Source organism: Dama dama, chromosome 24, assembly GCF_033118175.1.
Source record: "Dama dama isolate Ldn47 chromosome 24, ASM3311817v1, whole genome shotgun sequence".
In the NCBI taxonomy this organism is placed as follows: domain Eukaryota; kingdom Metazoa; phylum Chordata; class Mammalia; order Artiodactyla; family Cervidae; genus Dama; species Dama dama.
In genome coordinates, this window is record NC_083704.1 from 13,097,616 (window position 1) to 13,121,025 (window position 23,410).

Genomic DNA, 23,410 nt, shown 5'->3' on the forward strand with positions numbered 1-23,410 from the left:
TGGGTAGGATTTTTCTACAAAACCGTCTGTCCTGAGGGGTTTTTTTTTTGTTTTTTAAAAAATATTTATGTATTTGACCATTCTGGGTCTTATTGCGGCAGGCAGTTGCAGCATGCAGGACCTTTGCTGCGGTGCACAAGCTTCTTGCACGTACTTGCAGCACGTGGGTTCAGTAGTGTGGCTTCCGGGCCCTAGAGCGTGCAGGCTTCGTAGTTACGGTGCATGGGTAGTTGCTCTGAGGCATGTGGAATCTTCACAGACCAGGGACTGAACCTGTTTTCCCTTCATTGGCAGGTGGGTTCTTATCCACTGTACCACCAGGGAAGTCATGATTTTTGCTTTTTGGTGGCGCTTTGCAGCATGTGGAATTTTAGTTCCCTCAGCAGGGATTGAACCTGCACTCCTAGTGAAAGCTTGGAGTCTTAACCACTGGACTGCCAGGGAAACCTCTGACCACAAATTTTGGTTAAATGGTATTTTATGATCATGTCATTTATACTATCCTGCAGTCACTTCCCCTATCAACCTCTTGTATAATTCTCTGGAATCACTAGGAATCAGCTCTAATTGCCCTGCGGCTTGGGAACCAGATGACTAGGGACAACCCTTCTGTCTCAAGCCTACAAAGTTTCTCAACTTAGTCACCAGAGAACTCTTGAAAACTAACTAATCCCAACCTGCTTGCCATATATAACCTGCTCCCTACAACTCTTAACTTGATGTTACTCTGTCCTTGGGTCCACCCGCTATGTGGCCCTGCCTGGCAGCCTTCTCTCATTTTAAGCTGTAAGTTACAGGTCCGACATCAGATCCTGGCTGTTTAATCACCACTGCTCTTCAGCAAAGTTTCATGGAGTGCTTCCTGAAGCCTCTGGGAGTTTTTAGCTTCCAGTGTCAGACTTGCTGGTCCCGTGCGTGGCTATGGGGATTGTACTTTGATGTCTTTGGTCTTGAAGTAAGGCTTGGTCCACCAGGGGGCGCAGTAGTCTCATGCTATTGCTTTGCTTCCTAGTGAAGGTCTGTGTGGTGAGGCTTATCACCTTGCTTTGGAGAAGGGTTTGCCCTTGGTGTTTCTGTTGGTCACCTTCTCCTCTGGTCAGGTTTCAGAAACTCAGCTCAATACAAGATTTTGTCCATGAAATGCACTCTGTCTCTGGCTGTGTTGCCTTGAATGCACCACCTCCCCTCTGTGGGTTCTTAAAATGTGATCCTTATTTTGTATATGTGTGGGGGTGGGAATATTGCTTAGTTTTGAAACCCTTACTGGAGGGAAAACCTATTTCGTGTTTCTTCAGGACAGTATCATTATTACTTTGCAAACCTGAAGAATGACTTTCTCCAGAACAGTAACTTTTGCAACTTGGAAACCTGAAACCTGCTTTTAACCTGAATACTGACTGTGATTGTGAAAATTGATTGTGGCCCACTGAGTCTGAATCAAAATATTTTCTGGATTCCTAATGATGGCTAAGGGAAACATGCCAGGCTCAGCCATTTCAAGAGACGAAGCTAGCATATTCCTGTATGCTTTATGCAACCTACTAATTTTCACAGCTGGTGCCGTTTTGAACACCTATCTGGACCAGACACCATGCTAAGTGTTTTACAAACTTTGGCTCATTAATCCTCCCACAATCTTCATGCATTATCACCCCCTTTTTTACAGATAAGAAAATTGAGGTTCATATAGCATACACGGTGGCCCTGAAATCCAAACCCAGACTGAGCAGACATATGCGCTAGCCAGCACAGACTCAGAGCTCTAACTTACTCACACATGGGGCCAGGGGCCTGTCACATGGCCAGTCAGTCAAGGGAGCACCAACTGCTCTCTTAAAGATGTTTAAAGATGGCTCTAAGGGACCATTTCCAGACCCATAATGACCAACTACCACTGATGACGATTTCAACATCCAGATAACACCAGTTCTTCTAGAACCTCACCTCTTCTCCCCGTCCATGCAGGGGTCCACAGAGACTTGGACAACACACTCAGATGGCCTTGCCCAGGGCAACTCGTCCCTCAAGGCTTCTAATTCCATGGTGGAATCTTCCTCAGGCTCTGCATTTCTAAAAATATGTCCATTTTATAGGTTACTCTGTATACTGGGTGTCCATGTATTTGTCCAATTGTTACCCAGTCAGCCCGTATGGACCCCTGCTGGGGCCCTAGCCCAGCTGAGGCCCCCACCTCAACAGGGAAGGTTCTCACTCCTTTCAGGTTCATGCAGCCAGAGACTAAACCAAAGCTGAAACTGATGTAGCACAAGCTTTATTCAATGGCCTGAGAATGGAGAAGTGGGAATGTGTTTTAGAGGAGCTTCTTCCCAACATGGCACAACTTTGGACCATGGCTGGGGGCAAGGGTATCATTTAGTAGCTGATATAGTAAAATCAGTGTAGAATGAGACTCAAGGGCTGCTGGAGATCAGATTCATCTTGGTTCCAACTGGTTCCATATGGGTTTTTGGTTCTACTGGTTCCATAGATTCCCTTCTCTGGACCCCGTGACTTAAAGATATGCGTTAGCTCCTGTCCACGGGTCTGGTGTCAGCTCTGGCAATAACATATACCTGAGACATTTTTACTCTCTATCTGCTTCCAGAGTTCGTGGTAATATTAGCACTGGGAAAGCACTACAATAAGGAACTGTACCATGCTCAGCATTTAACCTGAGTCCAAGCCACACATTCCCCAAGCTTCTTTGTCCATTCCCTTTTACAGATTCTCTGTGCTTCTGGCTCTGCAGTTTACCTGGGGGAACATTGCTCTAGCTTAGGAGCCCTCAACCTCAGTACTGCTGGTCTTCCGAGCTGGGTGACTCCATCGTGGAGGGCTGCCCTGCATGTGGTAGGATTTTAAGCAGCATTTCCAGTGTCTTCCCATTAGAAGCCAGAAGCAACTCCCCCACCCTAAATAAATCTTACTCTTTTATACATAAAGCATATATATATATATATATATATAAAACAAGCATACTTACTATTTATCTGTGGTATTATTATTTATTTTGGCCATACTGTGCATCTTGGTGGATATCAGTTCCCCAACCAGGGATTGAACCTGGGCCACAGCAGTGAAAGCAATAGAAAACACTAACCACTAGACCACCAGGGAACTCCCCTATTTATACGTGGTATTAAAATATTTTGTGGAGGATTTCCGTGGTAGTCCAGTGGGGACTGCATTGGGGAACTGAGATTCCACATGCCACGTGACGTGGCAAAAAAAAACACCAAATATATCATGGGGAGGTGATGATGAAAAAAATGTGTGAAAAGACTCCTTGGGATGCAGTGATTAAAAAAGGTTGATAAACACCACTCTAGTTCAATTTTTCAGTTCTTATTCATGCAACTTCCTCAGGAAAAATGACCTTTGTGGCTCTTTTAAAAAAAGCTGAACCAAAGAGCCAAGCACCTGTAGACACATAAAAGGAGACATCTGAGAGCTGGCAGAGGCCAAGGGCGCCACATCGAAAAAACTTAGACCGATGTCAGCCCCTTGGCTATGACTGGTAGGTGAACCCAAAGAAACGCTCAGCCAGGACCACCGTCCAGGGGAAGCGCTGCTGTTTCTAAGTAGAAGAGGCTTGGGGGAAGCGTCTTCCTGTGGTGCGGGGGGGCTTGGAGCTTTGTCGTCATGTCCCTTACACCAGACTGAGGACATTTATTGACTAGGTTGACCAGAGCCTCCATGTCACTGCCAGACACACACATCTGAATACACTTCCCTGCTCCTAACTATTATTATTAAATAAATCTGGCTTCTCACTCTGACCTCCTCAGATCCCACTGTTTAGAGAACATATCGTGGCATATCTTGGTTGCTGGTCACGGCGCACCCAGGATGGGGAGATAACAAAACAGCGCGTTGATCCAGAATATAAAGGTCATCTCTAGTGTGCATAGCCAGCTAAACTGGAAAAAAGGTAAATTAAAAATCCAACAAATTTTAAAACATGAAAAAGTTTCTCTCTTGAAAAACTGACTTCTCCGATCTAGCAGAGCACAAACCTTCCCAGCTTTCAGTTTGGGGAAATGAGTAAGTAACCTGAACCCAAGCAGAGAGTCAGTCATTTTCTGCTTCTTACTTGTATCAAAAAACCCCGCTTGAAGTCAGCGTGCGTAGATGGGCGAGGAACAGACTTGGTATTCACAGGAAGCCACGCGCCCTTCAAAGGCACCTGTCTGTCTTAGCGCGCTGCTTCTCGAGCAAGTCGGGCACTGCCTCACAGACCTGCCTTGGAGCCGCTTTCAGAAAAGCGAGGTAAGGGGGCAGATGGTGTGGGTGCTTAGATTCTCGGACCCTGTGCTGCTGTGGCCACAGGTGTGTGGGGCTGGAAGCGCTGAGAGCTGCCCAGGTGGGCAGCCAGCCGATGACGGGCATCCCGGTCACTCTGCTGGTTCATCCTAGACGGCACCTGTCCTTACGGCTCACACACAGCCCTCCCAGCCCTCATCTGACTGGCTCTCACAGGCTTAACAGTGCTCTCCTCCCGCACACATCTGGCCTAAGCCATGTGCTCAGAACTCACAGTTAATTTTCATTCACCATATATACTTTTCCACTTCTGGCTTCTGTCAAGACTCCCGGCTCAAGAGACACCAGTCAAATAAGGGTTGCAGAATAATTCCAGACATTTACCAGCTGTGTCGACTTCTGTTTCGTCTCCTGATAATTTCCTAACACCTCAGCCTCTCTTTTTCCTTTCATGTTCACTGGTAAAATGATGGTGGTAGACCAGAATTGTTATTTGTTTAATTGGAATTGATAATCACTTAACACAATTTTTTTTTTTTTTTTTTTTGAGAACCTGCGATGCCCCAGGTCTTTGGCATCCCTTTGCAGGAATAAATCAAAACCTCTCTATTGAGAAACACGTAGTTTGGGTGTTTGGGTGTGTGGTGGTCAGAGTGGGAGATGGGGAATGTATGTGGAATTATTGAACGATGTGATAGGGCTTTGATTAAGAATATCAGGGTGCCACTAAGAAGGATGCAAGGAGAGGTGGCCTTGAGGCAGAAACCCTCCTGCATTGCTCTGACTCACATGTGGACATGTGTGTAACTTTCAGAAGGTTTTAACCTCTTCATCTGCCAATTTAGATCGGAAATGAGGGTGGCTGAGCGTGTGTGTAAGGTTAAGACTGTAACCTCATCTGCCAGTTTAGATAAGAAATGAAGGTGGTTGGGAAGGTAGAGATTTTATTTCTGGCTATGACACGCCTTTTCTAGATCTATCCTGCTAATTGCCACTCTGATAGCATTCGTGCATAAAATTGATCTTTATATGCAGTTCTGATGAAAAGACCAAAAATTTCCCTCAACTTACCCAACTGAATACTGCCACCTTCCATAGGGCCTGGAAAAACACATTTGCTGCTTTAGTGTCAGACTGGCCTGGGAGTGGCCAGCCACCCGGCCTGGGAGTCCAGGTGTGTTCCAGGTAAGACAGCGCTCCAGAGCAAACACAGGACTTGGGTGTGGTGTGCTGGGGCCCACTTGCAACAGTGCTCAGTACCTGATTGTTAAATCTTCAGAAATATTGTGGGACAGTTGGTGATCTGACCTTGGCCACGGTGGGAGTGTTTGCGCTTCTCCAGTGGCTCGATGGTAAAAGAATACGCCTTCAATGCAGGAGATGTAGGTTCGATCCCTGAGTTGGGAAGATCCCCTGGAGAAGGGCATGGCAACCCACTCTAGTATTCTTGCCTGGAGAATTCCATGGACAGAGGAACCTGGTGGGCTACAGTCCAGGGGGTTGCAAAGAGTAGGACATGACTGAAGCGACTTAGTACACACACATGGTGGGATTCTTTACACCATGGGAACCAGCACGAGCCACACATCAGAGCCCCCCAGCCCCACCTCCTCACCCTCCCAGACCTGGTTCACCTACAGCACATCACTGGGACTTGGGGCCCAAAGAATTCATTGTCTATGTGGCCGTGTGGTCTTCAGAAGACGCTTAACTTCTCTGAGACTTGTGTGAGTCATCCACATTACAGCTCAGTATGGTATTTGGCTTAGAATACCAGGTTTTTGCTGGAAGGGGTGTAGGAACAAGAATACACGACCGGATTGAATGCACAATACCAGCAAACATGCTATGAAATCTGTAAAGTGCAAAGCACACAAAAGGAATTCGAATTTTAATACAAAAGCAATAGGTTGACCTGGTTCCTTTCTAGCCTGATGATTTACCTAAGTCATCTCTGAATTTTGGGCTTTACAATCTGAAGGGAAACATGCATAGATTTTCTTTCTTTCTTTTTTTTTTTTTTTTTGCTTTCATGTCAGAAAGGCCCGGGCTGTGGTACTCTTTGGCAGGTCATCTGGTCTTGTCATTTCTGTGAGTGATTTCAGTAAATGCCAGACTAGCTTTCAGAAATACGTCCTTGAAAAACACCTATTGAAAGAAGGTTTTACTTCTCCCGCTTACAAATGGGAGCACCAGAGCTCCCAGCAGAGGGGTAGGGACAGTGGCAGAGCTGGAGTTTGGTATCTGTCTGCCGCCAAAGGGCAGGATTATTTCACTGTGGCTGCACTGCTCTTCAGTTCAAGGACCTGAGCCCCTCAGTGCCCGAAGCTTGGGAAGAGTGTCTGATGATCTGGGCAACGCAGCTGTGCTCTGTACACAGCACCGTTCTGATTTGTTTCTGTTCTTATAGAAATCTGTTGGCTCTTCCCCTCATTAGGTTCTTCTGGTTGGGCTCAGACCTGCCTTGAGGAGCCTGTAAATCTGAAAATGAACCCCACGGATACAGCAGAAACCACCCTGGATGAAAGCATCTATAACAGTTATTATCTCTATGAAAACCTCCCCAAGCCTTGCAACAAGGACGGAATCAAGGCATTTGGGGGGCTCTTCCTGCCCCCACTTTACTCCTTGGTCTTCCTCTTCGGTCTGCTTGGAAATTCTGTGGTGGTCTTGGTCCTGTTCAAGTACAAGCGGCTCAAGTCCATGACTGACGTGTACCTGCTCAACCTCGCTGTCTCAGACCTGCTCTTCGTGTTCTCACTCCCCTTCTGGGGCTACTATGCTGCAGACCAGTGGGTGTTCGGGCTTGGCCTCTGCAAGCTCATTTCTTGGATATACCTGGTGGGCTTCTACAGTGGCATCTTCTTCATCACACTCATGAGCATCGATAGGTACCTGGCCATCGTGCACGCCGTCTTCTCCCTGAGAGCCAGGACCTTGACTTACGGGGTCATCACCAGTGTGGCCACGTGGTCAGTGGCTGTGCTCGCCTCCCTCCCAGGCCTCATGTTCAGCACGTGTTATACTGAGCGCAACCACACCTACTGCAAAACTAAGTACTCTTTCAACTCCACGAGGTGGAAGGTCCTGAGCTCCCTGGAGATCAACATTCTAGGGCTGGTGATCCCTTTGGGGATCATGCTGTTCTGCTACTCCATGATCATTAGGACTTTGCAGCACTGCAAAAATGAGAAGAGGAACAAGGCAGTGAAGATGATCTTTGCCGTGGTGGTCCTCTTCCTGGGTTTCTGGACCCCTTACAATGTGGTGCTCTTCCTGGAGACCCTGGTGGAGCTGGAGGTCCTTCAGGACTGCGCCTTTGAGCGACACCTGGACTATGCCATCCAGACCACAGAGACCCTGGCTTTTGTTCACTGCTGTCTCAATCCTGTCATCTACTTCTTCCTGGGGGAGAAATTTCGCAAGTACATCGTACAGCTCTTCAAAACCTGCCGGGGCACTTTGGTGCTCTGCCAATACTGTCGATTCCTCCCAATGTACACGGACACCCCCAGCTCATCTTACACACAGTCCACAGTGGACCATGATCTCCGCGATGCTCTGTAAAAACTGAAAACACAAGAAACAGTTAATAAGCTTCCCAAGTTGAGAGCTTATTTAAAATTGCATCAAAGTAACAGTTTCCTGAACAAGTACAGGGGAGAAGAATTACATCCACTTCTCACCTGGAAGTCACATTTTCTTCCTGCCAAGCACAAGTTCAGCGTGACCAGAGTTCCCCTGGACCGAGGCATCCTTCCTTGCTGCGCCAGGCTTTCCTGCAGGGATGAATGAACCTGAGACAGTCCTGAGCATGTTTCAGTGAGGAGAGAGATGATTTTGGAAAGGGAAGACCATTCCCTTCCAATCTGAACTCATGGGATTCTTTTTTTTTTTTTTTTCATGGCATTCTTTAGAGGGGTTTGTAGAGCATTGACTGGGGGAGTAAAGCGCTAATTCTTGCTGTGAAAATGAGGCCTTTAAACTTTTACTAGCTTCTGTGAAACAATATAGAAAAACTTCGGCTTACTGTCCCAGTGGTTTCCTAATCATATATCTGAAGCACGGTGTCCTCCATGAAGCCAGGTGTCTGCAGAAACGAATAGTAAAGGCATGAAATTAGATCTGGATTCTTTTATTGTGAAGGATTATTTGTTAATGAAAGCCAAACTTCCAATGCTGAGAAGCTTAAGAGGGCATTAGAATGGTCTGATTTCTAAACATGAAATGCAAGGCATTAACAAATCTAAATGTAACTTGTGGAAATTCAAACACAGTTTCACGTGCTTGTGGTGTGTTTTATTTTCATTAATACATGAGTATTCAAATTTAAGAAATAATACATAGGCCCAGATACATTTATTTGGGGTCCTTTACTCATTTACAAACATTTCCTTCAAAACCAAAAATAACAAGGACTAATCAAGTAAGACATAGCTTCCTTAATCATTTCAAAGTGCCTGCCATCAAGTAAGGCAAAAATAATCCACTAAAAGTTAATGCTGATATGGCATAAAAATGACTTCCAAAAAATTTGGAATTGCGAAAAGTGTCATCTTTTAAAATATTGGCCCTGGTTTTTAACTTTTGGATGATTCAAAATTTCAGTCAGTCACTTCTTACAAGTCATTTTAATTATGTAATTAGTCATTAAGAGAAATCTCTGTTCTTACAGCCTTAATCAGAATTAAGACTTACAAAGTCTAAGGATATCTGTAATTGCTCCGAAAACAAAACCTATTTTGCAAACTATTACCTGAGTTAACCGGTTTAAAATGCTTCTGTAAATTTACACATTATTGCCTGCTTTCCATTTATAAAGAATGCACTTCCAAAAAAATTTATTTTCAGAAGGTGATTTTTAACAGAGTAAGTTGATATTGCCTTTTTAGAAATACAATAAAAGACAATAAATAAACCTGTGCATAGTTTTTCCTGGTTATGTGTATGTTTGGTCTCCCACTGGGGATGAGCATCTGAGCCGCTAATGTTCCCATTGTCTGGCTTGATCATCTTTGCTACATGTTATAGAAGAGATCCATGTTCCCGAGAGGAAGAATTAAAGGCTTCAGTGTTAAGATAACCACTTGGGATGGAGAAAGGAGTCACTACTCATCGTCACAAAAATGCCTGGGGATGAGAGTGGATGAAGAGTGGGGACAGGAGGGGTTCCTGGGCAGTCCTTACAAAACCCCCACATGACATGGCAGGGTCTGCAAATTATACTTCTGTGTTTCCTTGTGCGTCTGAGCCATTACTCTCCTCTCTTAGCCTTGGTTTCCTCTTATCTGTAAAGCAGAATAGAGTTCAGAGTGATTGAAAAAGCAGATGACTACTCAAAGTATCTATGTTCCTTGGTCATAAAGTGTGGTTTTGAACTTCCCAGCCAGTGGCTGCCTCTCCTTTCCTCTTAGAGCTTGCAGTTTCGTTCATTTAATCAGGAGGAGACAGAAATGTAAGGACACCAAAAGACAAAGACTAACCAACAGGGTTTTACTGTCCCTTTAGTGTCCATCACATCTAATGCTCACCGAAGCTGTAGACCACACAACTCTTGCGCCCCATCCGAGGATGGGGTTACCTGTCACCTCCAGTACCTCAGGGCCTCCCTTGCTCCAAAGTTGGGAGCTGTCCCCTCAGGATGGGAATTCAGAACCTCTGGTGATACCCAAACAACCCTCTCAGATCACTGGAAAGAAAGTTTCTTCCCCTTCAGTAACAAACATAGAAAACCCAGCTTGATTTCTACGCAAAGTTTGTTTATGCTTTTTTTTTTTTTAAAGGGTTCCAGGACCAACAATCACCAGCTACCCAAGAACCAAAAAATTATACTTCCAAAATCTCTTGATGTTGATTCTGCAAAGAACAAGAGCTGTCCTACGTGTGCCTCTTATGACAGAAACACTTTTTAAGGTGGGTGTAACTATGTTTTCATTAGGACCATTAGAACATTAGGACCATTTTTCTCTTGCTGCACCATGTCTAGCTTCTGGGGAACACAGTTCAGTTCAGTTCAGTCACTCAGTTGTGTCTGACTCTTTGCGACCCCATGGACCACAGCACGCCAGGCCTCCCTGTCCATCACCAACTCCCAGAGTTTACCCAAACTCATGTCCATTGAGTCGGTGATGCCATCCAACCATCTCATCCTCTGTCGTCCCCTTCTCCTCCTGCCTTCAATCTTTCCCAGCATCAGGGTCTTTTCAAATAAGTCACAGACTAGGTGTAATTTCTTTAAGAACAAAAGAAAGAGGTTTGCTTTTCAGGTGATGTCATTGTTTTAGAATAAGATAGAAGTTATGGCTGCACAGCATTGTGAATGTACCAAATGCCACTGAATTGTACATTTAAAACAATTTTGATTTACTTTTATTTTTTGATCACACTATGCAGCATGTGGGATCTTAGTTCCCTGACAAAGGTTCAAATCCTTGGATCAAATCCCCCTGCAGTGGAAGCCTGGAGACTTAACCTCTGGATGGCCAGAGAAGTCCTGAATGGTAGGTACAGTTTTAAATGGTTGGTTTTATAGTGTGTGAATTTTACCTCAACCACAACAAAAAGAATAATAAGAAATAGCCCTGTCAGTATCTGTCCCATAATAGGCACTCAAACTCTATTAAATAAAAAAGTGTCACCTGCTTCCCAAGAGAAGGAAGAATGCTGGGTGATGTATAGACCTTAAGAGAGATTTTTCATAAGAAACTGTCATAACACTCTGGGACATTTTATGCAATGATTTCTGATTTGTTGGGAGTCTGTCTTGTACCACGCAGGACGGTAGGTAGTGGAGAGGAGAATAGGATAAAGGAGCGGGCTCTGCACGTATAGATTGTAACCTGAGAAGGGAAAACACAAATACAAGATCAACTCCGAAGCAAGCAGGACAGATACAATAACAGAGTCACAAACAGAATGCTTTAGGACCCCAGACGAAGAAGGAATCAATGTCAAATGTCAAACTTCAACCAGCTTTTGAAGTTGGCCTTATAAGAGGAGCGTGATTTTGGTGAATGGAAAGGAGGAAGGACATTCTAAGTTGGTGAAATTGCACATGAAAAGGCAGATATTGTGTCAAGATCACCCCTGGTGGTCAGGGAGGGGTGAGTAGGTTTTTGTAGTTAAAGTGAAGGGGAGTCAGGTGGGGAGAGGAGCAAAAGAGGAAAAGCTGAGACAAAAGAAAAATCAGGACCTCATTTTTGGCAGCAGTTTTGAGCTCCTGGGACAGGGGCCATCCTGCAGCAGGCCGGAGGTGACTGTTGGGTTGTGGGGTGCTGTCCACACAGCCTGTGCAGAATGAGGAGCACTCATCCCATCCGCTCCGGGAGCGCTGACACTTGGCGCTCTCAGCTGGTCTCTTCAGGACTGTCCTCCCAGGGCGGCAGCTCACTTCCAGTGCCTGGGTCTGGAGGGGAGAGAATCACTTGCTCCCTGGCTTTAATTTGGGACATGCTGATAAGCCATTCCAACCACGGAGCTGCCCATGAGATTAGCTGAGCCTCTGTTGCAGCTACATTGTGGTAACAACTTCTTAACAACTTCTTCTACGGCCCAGTCCTGCCTCCTTCATGCCCTTACAAATGCTGTTCCCAAGAGGACTCCCCATTAAATCTCCTGTATGTTCATCTCAGAGTCTCAGAGTCTGCTCCCAGGAACTCAAGTCTAAAATGGGAATTCTGAATCATCCCCTAATATAAATGGAATTGACCCCAGGTGTGGGAAAATGAGGATGCATAGAGTTTGCATCAGGCTGTCCTTTCATCACCCTCTGGCTATCAACCCCCTTTGACTCTTGGTTCATGTGCTTCCTTTAGTCAACCTCACGTTTGCTGTCATAATTCGCCTGCCTCAAACCCTGAGCCATCATCCCTACACCATTCTCTTTCTGTTATAGTAACAACTCAACTCTACCCTTGGCCATGAGGTCCTGTATTCTGCACTGGTCTGTGGCTTCCTGGACTCAAATGAACCAGACACAATTCCATTCACTTCTGGGGTCATGATACTTCACTCCTGGATGGCCATTATCAAAAAGTCTGTAAATAGTAAATGCTGGAGGGAGTTCTCTTATGGTCCAGTGGTTAGGGCTTTCACTTTCACTGCTTTCAGTGCCAAGGTCTGGGTTCCATCCCTGGTCGGGGAACTAAGATCCTACAAGCCAAGTAGTATGACCAACAAAACAAAAAAAAAAGGGCGGGGGGGAAATAATGCTAGAGAGAGTGTGGAGAAAAGGGAACCCTCCTACACTGTCGGTGGTAATGTAAATTGGTGCAGCCACTATGAAAAAGAGTATGGAGGTTCCTTAAAAAATGAATAATAGAGCTGCCATAATCTAGCAATCCCAATCCTGGGCATATACCTGGAGAAAACTCCCACTCGAAAAGACACAAGCTGCCCAATGTTCATAGCAGCACTATTCAGAATAGTTAAGACATGGAAACAACTTAAGTGCTACAGATGAACGGATGACGATGTAATATATATATATATATATATATATATACACACACACAATAGAATATTAGCCGGAGAAGGAAATGGCAACCCACTCCAGTATTCTTGCCTGGAAAAGTCCATGGACAGAGGAGTCTGGCGGGCTGAAGTCCATGGGATTACATGACTGAGCATGTGTGCACGAGGGTGGAGGGAAATGGGTTGGTAGCAATAAAGTGGTAGAACTAAAAAAAAAAAAAAAAAAAATAGAATATTAGCCATAAAAAGAATGAACTAATGCCACTGGCAGCAACATGGATGGAACTAGAGATTATTTTACTAAGTAGATCAGACAGAGAAAGACAAATATCATATGATGTCACTTACATGTGGAATCTAAAAAAATGATACAACTGAACTTATTTACAAAACAGGAATAGACTCACAGATGTAGAAAACAAACACAGTTAACAAAGGGGGAAGGGAAGGGGGAGGGATAAATTAGGAGTTTGGGACCAAAATACACACTACTATATATGAAATAGATAACCAACAAGGACCTATTCTATAGCACAGGGAACTATGTTCAATATCCTGTAATAACCTCTAATGGAAAAGAATCAGAAAAAAATAGATATATACGTATAACTGAATCACTTCTCTGTACACTGGAAACTAAGACAACATTTTACATCAACTATATTTAAATAAAATTTTTTAAAAAATACTTTACTCCTTAAAAGCTTCTAATGGCTTCAAATTCCCCTTTGAGAATATCAGAACTCCACCAACTGTTTTTGAAACTCATTTCAGCCTCCTCTTAGAGTAGATAAGGTTGACTTTATTATCCCCAAGCAATTGAGTTCAGGGGAAACGACATTTTAATAATGAAGTAGACCCACTCCACCAACAATAATCATCACCTAACTGCTTAGTAAAATGCCTAGCACAGAGCAGTTGTTCAATTATTTTTTAGTGAATGAGTGAATTTCCTTATCTCTTAATTAAGTACTCTATGCTGGCAACTCAAGTTTCTATTTCACTACATAAAGTTCACTAGTCCTCTCTCCAAAATCCCCAATATGTTTCTAATAAAACTTTGTGTGACAGAGTTCAAAGATTGATTGACTTGCCTCCTCGTTCCAGAAATTAGTGGGTGGTCTTTGGGTCAAAAAATGACTTCATTATGACTTTTGGTATGAACAGAGTTGCAGAAATCTGCATTTTCGTCTTCTCTGGGAAATTAGAAAATAACAGCAAGAAGAATGAAAAACCCCACAAACTCCATTTTCAATCAAACTTGGAGAGAGAAATACTTTTCAGAGTCTAAAATATATATGAAAGACCTACTAAAAGCAGCCGATGTCAGGCACAGAAGTGGAGAAGGGTACGGCAGTGACAGAGCTCACAATCTCTGCAAGAACCCATTTCCCATAAGGAGAGATTTACCGCCAGGAGCAGGAGCTGGCAGGAACAGAGGTTGAATCAGAAGCCCTCTGAGTCCCAGTCTGGCTCAGAGGAGGCAGATTTGTTTCAGATCTGCAGGATGCAGTCTGTCTCTGTGGCAGTAGAAGAGAGTCATTGGATTGTGAGAACAGCTTGCCTCCTGGAAAAGAACGGACACCCTGCCTCAAACACACGCATACTCATAGTTAACAATTCAGAGATCGACACCCAGGAAAATAATACTCACTACGATCAGGATAGGAATACTATAGAAGTATAGGAATATAATATTTTATTACTATCATCAAATATATTTATCCTCAGCTTCCCTTGTGGCTCAGCTGGTAAAGAATCTGCCTGGAATGAGGGAAAGCTGGGTTTGATCCCTGGGTTGGGAAGATCCGCTGGAGAAGGGAAAGGCTACCCAACTCCAGTATTCTGGCCTGGAGCATTCCATGGACTATATACAGTCCATGGGGTCACAAAGAGTTAGACACGACTGAGAGACTTTCACTTTCACTTGCTTAAAATGCTTAACAGGGCACTCCCGAGATATTTTAGCTCAAAACAGAAGACAAGAACGCCTGCTATTGCTGCTGCTACATGATACCAGGCTTTGAGATACCAGCTCCTTCCTATTTAGGGATAATTTAGAGGTATAAAAATTTGGAAAGAGGGTCATTCTACAAAATATCTGACCAAGATCCTTCAAAACTGTTAACATCAGTAAAAACAAAGAAATTCTGAGATTTTGTCCCAGACTAGAGGAGCCTGAGGAGCCTGAAGAGACATGATGATAAAATGTACTTGTGGAACAGAAAAGAACATGAGCTAAAAACTAAGGTCATCTGAATAAAGCATGGACATCAGCTGATAATAATGTGTCAGCATTGGTTCATTAAGTATAACAAATGCATCACGCTAATGTAAGATATTAGTAATAGGGGAAATGGGGCATGGGGTGTATGGGAACGCTCTACTTTCTTCATAATTTTCTCTTATTCTTCCAGTTTTAGTGAGATATAATTGGCACACAGCACCATATACATTTGGGCTTCCCAGGCAGCTCAGCTGGTAAAGAACCTGCCTGCAATGCAGGAGACCCCGGTTTGATTCCTGGGTCAGGAAGTTCCCTCGGAGAAGGGATAGACTATCCACTCCAGTATTCTTGGGCTTCCCTCGTGACTCAGACAGTAAAGAACCCACCTGCAATGCGGGAGACCTTATTTCGATCCCTGGGTTGGGAAGATCCCCTGGAAGAGGGCATGGCAACTTATTCCAGTAGTCTTGCCTGGAGAAGCCCATGGACAGAGGGTCTGGGGGGCTACAGTCCATGGGGTCTCAAAGAGTCAGATGCGACTGAGTGAGATGGACACTGTGTAAGTTTAAGGTGTACAGCCTGATGATTTTAAAATTATTTATTTATTTGGCTGCCCCAGATCTTAGTTGCAGGATGTGAACCCTTAGTTGCTGCATGTAGGATCTAGTTCCTTGACCAGGGATTAAACCTGGGCCCCTACATTGAGAGCATGGAATATTAGCCACTGGACCACTAGGGAAGTCCCCAGCATAATGATTTGACTTACATACATCATGAAATGATTACCATGTAAGTTTAGGGAATATCCATCTGCTTATAGAGATATGAAATTTTAAAAAGGTCACCAAAGATATTACATAGTTATTAGATATATTCCCCACACTGTCCATTTTATACTTGTTACTCATATGTTTTGTAACTGGAAACCCGTACGCCTAAAACTCCCTCACCTGGCTTATTCATCCCCCACACCCTCCCTTCTGTTTCTATTTTTTAATGTTTGTTCATTTGTTTTGTTTTTGTTAATTTATTCTCACATCCATACATGACTATTGGAAAAACCATAGCTTTGACTCAATGGGCCTTTGTTGGCAAAGTAATGTCTCTGCTTTTTAATATGCTGTCTAGGTTGGTCATAACTTTTCTTCCAAGGAGCAAGTGTCTTTTAATTTCATGGCTGCAGTCACCATCTGCAGTGATTTTGGAGCCCCCAGAAATAAAGTCTGACACTGTTTCCACTGTTTCCCCATCTATTTGCCATGAAGTGATGGGACCAGATGCCATGATCTTAGTTTTCTGAATGTTGAGTTTTAAGCCAACTTTTCCACTCTCCTCTTTCACTTTCATCAAGAGGCTCTCTAGTTCTTCACTTTCTGCCATAAGAGTAGTGTCATCTGCATATCTGAGGTTATTGATATTTCTCCTGGCAATCTTGATTCCAGCTTATGCTTCTTCATGATGTACTCTGCATATAAGTTAAATAAGAAGAGTGACAATATACAGCCTTGACGTACTCCTTTCCTGATTTGGAACCAGTCTGTTGTTCCATGTCCAGTTCTAAATGTTGCTTCCTGACCTGCATGCAGATTTCTCAGGACACAGGTCAGGTGGTCTGGTATTCCCATCTCTTGAAGAATTTTCCACAGTTTATTGTGATCCACATGGTCAAAGGCTTTGGTATAGTCAATAAAGAAGAAGTAGATGTTTTTCTGGAACTCTCTTGCTTTTTTGATGATCCAGCGGATGTTGGCAATTTCATCTCTGGTTCCTCTGCCTTTTCTAAACCCAGCTTGAACATCTGGAAGTTCACGGTTTACGTACTGTTGAAGCCTGGCTTGGAGAATTTTGAGCATTATTTTGCTAGCATGTGAGGTGAGTGCAATTGTGCGGTAGTTTGAGCATTCTTTGGCATTGCCTTTCTTTGGGATTGGAATGAAAACGGACCTTTTCCAGTCCTGTGGCCACTGCTGAGTTTTCCAAATTTGCTGGCATATTGAGTGCAGCACTTTCACAGCATCATCTTTTAGGACTTGAAATAGCTCAATTGGAATTTCATCATCTCTACTAGCTTTGTTTGTAGTGATGCTTCCTAAGGCCCACTTGACTTCACATTCCAGGATGTCTGGCTCTAGGTGAGTGTGAGTGATCACACCATCATGATTATCTGGGTCCTGAAGATCTTTTTTGTACAGTTCATCTGTGTATTCTTGCCACCTCTTCTTAATATCTTCTGCTTCTGTTACGTCCATACCATTTCTGTCCACCCATGTTGTCACAAATGGCAAGATTTCATTCTTTTTTTTTTTATGCTTTTTTTTTTCCCCCTTTATTTATTTATTTATTTTTTCAGTGGGTTTTGTCATACATTGATATGAATCAGCCATAGATTTACACGTATTCCCCATCCCGATCCCCCCTCCCACCTCCCTCTCCACCCAATTCCTCTGGGTCTTCCCAGTGCACCAGGCCCGAGCACTTGTCTCATGCATCCCACCTGGGCTGGTGATCTGTTTCACCATAGATAATATACATGCTGTTCTTTCGAAACATCCCATCCTCACCTTCTCCCACAGAGTTCAAAAGTCTGTTCTGTACTTCTGTGTCTCTTTTTCTGTTTTGCATATAGGGTTGCGTTACCATCTTTCTAAATTCCATATATATGTGTTAGTATGCTGTAATGTTCTTTATCTTTCTGGCTTACTTCACTCAAGATTTCATTCTTTATTATGGCTGAGTAATATTACATTGTGCGCATATCTTAACCTGTGAAAAAGTGCAAGTGAAAGTGTTCATTACTCAGTCGTGTTCAACTCTTTGTGACCCCATGGACTGTTTGTCCATGTAATTCTCCGTGCAAGAACACTGGAGTGAGTAGCCATTCCCTTCTCCAGGGGATCTTCTTGACCCAGGGATCAAACCCGGGTCTCCTGTACTGCAGGTAGATTCTTTACCATCTGAACCACCAGGGAAGCCCATCTCTACCTGTATCTATATCTAAATCTTCTAAAAAAGAACATTTATACATATATACCTGAATCACTTTGCTATATACCTGAAACTAACACAAAATTGTAAATAAACTATACTTCAATAAAAAAACAAAGATGACATCTTAAATCAAAGGAGGGACACAACAAATTTACTTAAGGAGTTGGCCAAGTTGGACCGTTATCTGGGAAAAAAATTAAGCTTGATTCATTCGTCATACATACATGGTTGAGTGGCAAATAGATAAAAATTTAAATGTAAAAACTGGGACAATAAAAGTTCTAAATGGATACATGGAAGAATTTCTTCATAATTTTGGCATAGGCGAGAACATTCTCAAAATTCAGAAGCCATAAAAGAAATGAGTAATAAATTCAACCATGTGAATACAGAAATAAGCATGATGAAACATCATCAAAATAAAACTCAGAAGACAAGTGACAAACTGGAGAAAATATGTATATGCAATTGAACTTTTTTTCTAACAGGTAAATGACAAAAGGATGTTTGTTACATTATTCTCAATACTTTTCTATATGGTTAAAACATTTAATTAAAAAATTAATTAATGTATATTATGGAATATGCCATTATAAAAAAGAATGGCTTCCAGCTATAAACTTACTACTAGGCACAAAAGTTCATAATATATATATACATATATATATATATTTTTTCTTTGTTTGGCCATGTGGCTTTTTTTGAACGCAGGCCCTGGCACTGAAAGTGTCTAGTCTTAACCACTGGACTACCAAGGAATTCCTGTAAGTGCATTATAAAAACCTGGAACGATAAACCTAAAACTTAAATCCCAAACTGTTATTCATTAAAATTTTTCTGGATTTATTGAGATATTATTGAAATTAACCATTTCTTAAAATTATTTTTAATTACAAATTTTTATACAATTTAAAAATATTTATGTACTTGTTTTTGGCTACACTGGGTCTTCATTGCTGCATGTGGGCTTTCTCTAGTTGTGGCAAACTGGCTCAGTTGCCCCATGGCCTGTGAAATCTTCCCAGACCAGGGATCAAACCTGTGTCCCCTGCACTGGTTTTGGCAGGCAATTCTCAACCACTGAACCACCAGGAAGTCTCTTATCCATTTTATAGAGGGAAGAATTATACTATTTTACAATTTCTAGGCTTCTTTATTTCTTTAAACAAACATGCCTTCTATTCACAACCTGCCAAAACAATCAGGATCTCCCCATTTTAGAAAAATAAAAAGAGGGAGGCCTTGTGATTAGGGAAAGCTGACTAATGAACCACAGAGAGAATCTAAAAAGTAGGGCTCCCAGGTGAGGTGAGCAGGTGGTTGCTCACCCTGGTATGATACCTGCCTACAGAGAGGGGTACTTTGAAGAAGATGCTGATGTCAGTTGTGGGATGGGAAGCAGAGTTTGCATATGAGATGGTTACGAGATAGTTTGTGGGAACCTGCAGAATGTCTGCATTCTTTTGATCTCACAGGAGATAAGCCAAGGCTATGCCTGGAGCCCCGCCAGGCAGGAAAAAGCTCTGCACCAACCCTGGACTGGACTGCTACCTCTCCACGGTTGCCTTGGTTTGAGGGATTCCTCCTAATAGTAATGACATCGCCACAAAAACATAACATGCAAATACAGTGAATGGTGGTTCAAGTGGTGCATTTTGTGGTCTAGCTGGGCTTCTCTTGGGGGAATGACTGAGGAGTTTGAGAGGGTTTGCACAGTCGACAAAAACTGAGCTTGTTGAGGGAATGGATTTAAGCTGAAAATAAAAACATCATCTTTTGAAAGCTTCTTGAAGGTTACAGACATGTTGAGTCTATCACAGAGAAGACTTCCAATTAAGGTGCAACATAAGTCTACAGTGTGGGGGCCTTCCTGTTTTCCAAAACTCACTGGGATGTAACAAGAGAAATTTAAAAGATGGCTGGATACAAAAGCCACTTTAGAAAATACCTTGATAATTGTAAAGTTGAACGTATATGTACCCTATGATCCGGGAATTCTATATCTAGGTATTTGTGCAATAAAAATTAAGACCTTAGTTCTTAAAAAGACTTGTACAAGAATGTTCACAACATCATACTTGATGGTGAAAGACTGAATGCTTTCCCCTTTTAAAAAATTTTATTTATTTTTAATTGGAGGATAATTGCTTTACAATACTGTGCTGGTTTCTGCCATACATCAACATGAATCAGCCATGGGTATACATGTGTCCCCTCCCTCTTGAACCTCCCCCCCACCCCTCTAGGTTGTCATGGAGCACCAGATTGAACTCCCCGTGTGATACAGCCCCTTCCCACTGGCTATCTATTTTGCACATGGCAGTGTATACATTTCCATGCTACTCTCTCAATTTGTCCCACCTTCTCCTGCCCCTGCTGTGTCCATCAGTCTGTTCTCTCTGTCTGAGTCTCTATTCCTGCCCTGCAAATAGGTTCATCAGTACCATTCTTCTAGGTTCCACATGTATACATTAATATGCAATATTTGTTTTTTTCTTTCTGACTTAACTTCACTCTGTACAACGGGCCCTAGGTTTATTCACATCACTAGAACTGACTCAAACGTGTTCCTTTTTATGACTGAGTAATATTCCATTACATATATGTACCACAACTTCTTTATCCATTCATATGTTGACAGACATCTAGGTTGCTTCCATGTCTTGGCTATTGTAAATAGTGCTGCAATGAACATTGGGGTACATGTGTCTTTTTCAATTATGGTTTTCTTAGGGTGTATGCCCAGTGGCGGGATTGCTAGGTCATATGGTAGTTTTATTCCTAGTTTTTAAAGAAATCTCCATACTGTTCTCCATAGGGACTGTATCTGTTTACATTCCCACCAACAGTGCAAGAGGGTTCCCTTTTTTTTTACATCCTCTCCAACATTTATTGTTTGTAGATTTTTTGATGATGGCCATTCTGACCAGTGTGAGGTGATACCTCATTGTAGTTGCCTTTGCCTTAAAATCAGGAAGGAACAAGACAAGGATGTCTGCTCTTGTCACTTCTTTTTTTTTTCTTTTTTGCTCTTGTCACTTCTATCATAGTATATTGGAGGTTCTGGTCAGGAAAACAAGGCAAGAAAAAAAAAAATACTGAATAAAATGCATCCAGATTGGAAAAGAAGAAGTAAAACTATGTCTCTGCAGAGGACATGATCTTTTATGTAGAAAATTGTAAGGAATCCATAAAAAAGGAAAACTCTTAGGGCTATTAAGTGAGTTCAGCAGATTACAGGATAAAAGATCAACATAAATCAATAATACTTCTATTCAAATATTAATCTCATCCAGAAATCCTCACAGACATACCCAGAATACTGTTTAACCAAATGTCTGTGGCTCAGTCAAGTTGACACATAAACTTAACCATTACAAGTTGCCTGCACTGGCTTGATTTCCTAGGGGCTCTGGAGCATGAATTGTTCCACAGAATTAGTGGAAGCAATTTTGAAGCAAAGGGCCTTTTGTATCCACATGTCAGTGAGGCATCCTCCTACTGAAGCCAAGAGTAGATCTGTGGTAGGACTTCCTTGGTGGCTGGTCCACTGCACTTCCAGTCCAGGGCCTGGGTTCGATCTCTGGTCAGGGAACTAGATCCCACATGCCATGCAGCCAAGAAATAAATTAATTAATTAAAAGAGTAGTTTTCTGGGGGAAAAAGCAACTAACACTCACAGCAGCTAAAAGGAGGGGTGCAGCAGTAGGCAAAGGCTTCTGGGGAGGGTACCAGCAACATCCAATACAGAGGCAACCTCAACATTCCTATGCAGAGATGGAAGAGCAGAGAGAGAGAAATAAACCTTTATAAGCAAACTAATATGAAATCTCCATTCAAAATGAGCCTGCAGTCCAACATTCATTACTCCAAGGAAGAAATATGATTGTACAACAATGAACAAGATCAACAATCAAAATGAGATCACTTGAGATGAACTCAATATAATAAAATAGCAGGGAAAATATTTCTAAATAAACATGCTGATCCATTTGGAGGAAGTTATAACACCCACTGACAAAGAACAAGCATTTTTACTGACACATGATAGAACTGATCCTACCCAAAGGTGTTAGGAGAGATGCATGTGGGTGTCAACAGTAAACTTCCTTCTACAACTGAACTGAACTTCTATTTCAAGATCCTAGTTCTCCCAGAAGTCAGAGACTTAATCTCAGCCAATTCAGCATTTCACCTACTCCCCCCTCCTTCAGTGGCATTTTGGTATTACAATTTTGGGAAATGGTCTTCGTCATCTGTTATCAGCAACTGCTGAGACTCACCTAATCCTGTCCAGGCTTCAACCATCAATCCATGGACTGACCTGCTGAGTTTATCCACTGATCCTGTGGCAACACTGGAAATGTTTCATTTTCTCCTGTGTCCCTCTGTGGCCTCAGATGACATAGCAGTTTCGGGAGCCATTGCTACTTCCTGCTGCTCTGGCTGGCGTGAGAGATCACCCTTCTTCTCCCCACTCCGTGTCTGGCTCATAAGAACCCTTGAAGGGACCTTGGTCCTTGTGCAGACACCTATGCTATGCTTCCTCCAGACTTGAGCTACAGTGGGAAACTCAGGGACCTTGCTTCCTCCCCTTTTGCTCAAATTTCAAGACCTTGGCTGGGATTGCATTGTGTTCTCTAACTCTAAGAGCCTGGCCATGGGCGGTGGTCATGCCAGGACCCTTCCCAGGTGTACGTCCTAGCATCTGACTTTTGCTTTCCTTCTGACTCCTCTCTCTCAGCCCATGGAAGCCTCTTCCCTCTCAGGGCCCCTTCCTAAGAAGTTAGATCTGAAGGAGAGAGGCAAGCATGTGTCATTTCAGAAATACAGATGGGACATGCTTAATTTTAAAATCCTTAGAAATTCGGAGGTGGGAGTGGACAAAGAGAAGTGAAGATTAAAAAAAGATGGCCAAGCAATATGGACCATGGTAGAATGTCTTGTAAAAACTGGAATATCTGATATTCAGTACAATTAAGCTTATGCTATTACTCTGTAGACCGCCCCCACCCCCGTCTCTTTAAGCTTCTGTAAAGTTCTAAAGATGAAAGGGCCAATGTGGGTGAGGTTTTTGTGAAACTCAAGGGACTCAGTTCCACATTTGAGTCAAGATACTGCAAGAAAGTATGTGGGACGGTGAGCTTGCTCATGACTTGAACTCATTCAGCGGAGGCACAATGTCTAGCCAGAGGAAATGATGAGAAGGAAGCCCTCCAGGGGTTCACAGAAATCCTGGGAAGGTTTTAAAAACAAATTTTTCTAGATTTTCAAAGAGAAGGAAACCTCAGCTGACATCTGGTAGACATGGCTAAAGGAGTGCTAAAAACACATAGACCCACTCCCAATCTGTGAGTATAGACATAGAAGTTTTTTGGGTTTTTTTTTTTTTTTGCATTCAGGAAACATTGATGGACAACTTACTTTGGGCTAGATGTGCTGAACTGGGTACCAAGGACA

The 23,410-nt window shown here is 42.9% G+C and overlaps 1 protein-coding gene and 1 non-coding gene across 3 annotated transcripts; one reads left to right on the forward strand and one right to left on the reverse strand.

Moving 5' to 3' along the window:
* Positions 1-4,154: 4,154 nt before the first annotated feature.
* Positions 4,155-9,181, forward strand: CCR4 (C-C motif chemokine receptor 4). Of its 2 annotated transcripts, XM_061127683.1 has the most exons (3): positions 4,202-4,269; positions 5,362-5,448; positions 6,701-9,181. In XM_061127683.1, the coding sequence occupies exon 3, from the start codon at positions 6,751-6,753 to the stop codon at positions 7,828-7,830; it is 1,080 nt and encodes a 359-aa protein (XP_060983666.1). In that variant the 5' UTR covers positions 4,202-4,269; positions 5,362-5,448; positions 6,701-6,750; the 3' UTR covers positions 7,831-9,181. The 2 variants fall into 2 exon arrangements, with proteins under 2 accessions (XP_060983665.1, XP_060983666.1); XM_061127682.1 differs by lacking the exon at positions 5,362-5,448 and having other exon boundaries at positions 4,155-4,269.
* Positions 9,182-10,043: 862 nt separating this feature from the next.
* On the reverse strand, positions 10,044-10,173 carry LOC133046332 (U11 spliceosomal RNA). The gene has a single exon (XR_009690470.1). It is a non-coding gene; the product is annotated as a U11 spliceosomal RNA (small nuclear RNA).
* Between the last annotated feature and the right edge of the window lie 13,237 nt (positions 10,174-23,410).